This window comes from Hevea brasiliensis, chromosome 6 (assembly GCF_030052815.1).
Source record: "Hevea brasiliensis isolate MT/VB/25A 57/8 chromosome 6, ASM3005281v1, whole genome shotgun sequence".
In the NCBI taxonomy this organism is placed as follows: Eukaryota; Viridiplantae; Streptophyta; class Magnoliopsida; order Malpighiales; family Euphorbiaceae; genus Hevea; species Hevea brasiliensis.
The window spans coordinates 47,774,389-47,777,424 of record NC_079498.1 but is presented as its reverse complement, the minus strand read 5'-3'; the positions used below and the strand labels follow the sequence as shown (position 1 = coordinate 47,777,424).

The window sequence follows — 3,036 nt, the reverse complement described above, 5'->3', positions numbered from 1 at the left end:
CAAGGGAATTCTCTGATCCCATAATGGGTTTGAAAGGAAATTATAACAGAATATAAAGACATTACAAAAAATTGGGTTGCATAACCCAAATCTTTGCTTGTATACTCTCATCACCAGTCTTTTCAACTAAATTTCCTATATATGACTAAATAATAATAATAATAAATCTTACACCACCAAAAGCTCACTGATGATTGAACATGATAGATGTCATGGCCAATTCAGCTCTCTGGAGAGGTATGAGACAAGAAACTTAGATTTTTCTGGTTATGAAAAAGAGAAAGATACATATATAGAAAAAGAAAAAGAAAGAGAAAAAGTGACTGCTGTACCGCTAAAATGGTGTTGCAGAAGTTGCAGTGAACATAACAAACACGTTCAGATACCAAGTCCAATGACATCTTTTAATGCTTAAAATTGTAGGTATAAGGCCAGATCAAGGAGAGAATTCTTTAACAAGAGAGAAAAAGGCGGACAATAAGCAAAGATGGTGTTATAGATCAATAATTCTTTCAAAGAAATTGGCACAAAGACAGTAAAAAGCAAGATAGACAAAAATAATAGGAACTATTGAGAGAGAGAGAGAGAGAGAGAGAGAGAGAGGGGGGGGGGGGGGTGTGGGGGGTGATGGCGGAGATGGGGGTGGTGGGGAAAGCGTACAAAAATAATGTGAAAGAGGAGGATGGGACTAGACTGGTCGGGCAAAACTGGGGTGAAAGTGGGGTGTGCTAGTGGTTTTTTTTTAATATATATATTTTTTAATTTTCTTTTCTTTTTGTATTGTGGTGCGTTTATAGAGAAAGTTGGGTAGGGTTGTGTATTTACGGAGAGAGAAAGACGCAAGTGTGTGTGTGTGTGTGTGTAAGTGAGGGAATGAGTGGGTGGGAGTCATTTATCTCTAACCATCTTCTCTTTTTGTACCGGACGAGGGGGGGAGGGGAGGATATTAATGCTTTGGAATGTTTAGGGATGAGAGATGCTTAGGGCGTGTTTGTATAATGATTTGATTGATTCAAATTTGAAAATCTCATTATAATTTATAAATAAAATAACAATATCACTAAATTATTTATTCAAATTATAAATTTAAATTAAGAACAAAACAATAAAAATATATGTTATTTATACTCTAATTGATATTTAATTTTGTGATTTTATAATTATAAGAATATTTTCATTATCATTTAGAGGAAGGGCTTTGTCGTTTCTTCTGAGTTTATCTTTCTTAATTCCACATTTCTACATTAGACCACATCGATGGAATTACAAGTTTCCAAATTTTATTCTAAATTTTTTGTTTTATTTAAGTTAAAGTTTTTGAATTAAATTCAAATAACTATAATATATTAATAATTATTAGATCTGATCAAAACAATAAATTTTATTTCTCCTCAGCTTTCTCTCTTACTATTGACTTATAAATTTTTCAAAGTGATAATAACATCTTAACACCCTAAACCACAATGTGTCTGTTGATGTGATAACAATAGTTTTTGATAATGATCATTAGCTTAGCTCATTCCCTCTCATTAATCATGCAGTTAGTCAGTTACAATCACATTATTAATTAATCAATTAATTAATTAAACACACATATATATACATATATATTTGCTTAATTAGTGGTATAAGGCTTCTAGCTAGGAGAGGAGACTTTGCAATGACTTGGGTTTGTGGCCCCTTGTTTTACTTTTTGGTTCATTTATATATAGGTAGGTTGGAGTAACCTAAAGTAAGAGAGACTCGGAAATCATTCCACCTTAATCCAACTTCAAGTTTGGGGAAAGGCATATCTATTTTTTTTTTTTTTGTCTTTTTAATAAAGGCTAAAAAATTCAAACTTTGGCTATCGTTGTAAGTTTATTATCTTTATTATCTAAGCGAAAATAAATGGAAACAAGCTCTTTAATTAACATAGTTAAAAGAATATAATCGGTTCAATCATTAAGGGCACATTTCTTTATCGTCTAAACTAATAAATGCTACACAACTGTATGTTTAGTAATAACAACAAAATTTAACCTCATGAATTTATTTGATTCAAAATGACTGCAATATATATCTGAAATGACTACAAAATTGAGAGTTTAATCCAGGATGAATTAAATGACTCGAAAGACTCGATAGGAGTTAATTTATTTGGATTAATTCAATTAGCTTGAATTTTGACTTAAAAATTAAATTAATAAAGTTAATTTAAAAAAAAGATATTTTTATCCAAAACAATATATAATCCAAAAATTGATATGAATTTGACATATATATATTTTTTACAACGAGTTAATTAGTAACTTGAATTAATTCCTCATTTAAAATGATCTAAATTCGAATTTGCCTAAAATCAACAAGACATGATGACTCTCAATCTAAAATAATTCGAATGACATAATAGCAAGTAGGGTCAGGTAGTATGGCTTAATCAGCTGCAAGGCAGGTTCCTATAGTTCCTTCTCAAGGGAGAGGACAAGGGAAAGGAAGAGGGCCTTCTTACTCCATGATAGGCTCTCATGGAAGGGGTTCTATGGCACCAGCTCGAATCTTCACTATGACACAACATGAAGTAAATGCCTTCAACACAGTCATGTCAGGTAAACTTCATATAGAAGCTTCAATTTGCATGCTTTGATTGATCTAGGCGCTTCGCACTCTTTTGTTATCCTTGATACAATCCTAAGGTAAGGATTGATGATTTGAAGTTTGGAATACCCATTGCTAGTTAATGGACCCGAGTGTGACTCTTCAATGACAGAGATGTTCTATTACTCCTATCCAGTAATGGTTGAGGATAGATGCTTTCTGTCACGACCCAACCTATGAACCGGACCGGAACTAGGACCTGGGCCAGCCTAAAGCCCCCGAGGCCAGTAGTAAGCCTAACTATTCCTCAACCTAATTCTAAGGCCCATTTGGGCCCAATTTCAAGAATTCAACAGGATAGAGTCTGGCCATAAAATGGACCATTTAATGGAGATTTTTTTACTCGCCCGACTTGTAAACACAATATATAATAAATTGGGAAGATCAGCTCACCCTCCA

General features: G+C 33.1%; 1 protein-coding gene across 1 annotated transcript in view; it reads right to left on the bottom strand.

Annotated features, from left to right (window-relative positions):
* Window positions 1-762, bottom strand: part of LOC110653436 (putative axial regulator YABBY 2) — a 6,810-nt gene extending 6,048 nt beyond the window's left edge. The window contains exon 1 of the mRNA XM_021809060.2: window positions 333-762. Coding sequence (XP_021664752.2) covers window positions 333-401 — 69 coding nt within the window. The 5' untranslated portion in view covers window positions 402-762. The remainder of the gene's footprint in view (window positions 1-332) is intronic.
* Window positions 763-3,036: the final 2,274 nt, after the last annotated feature.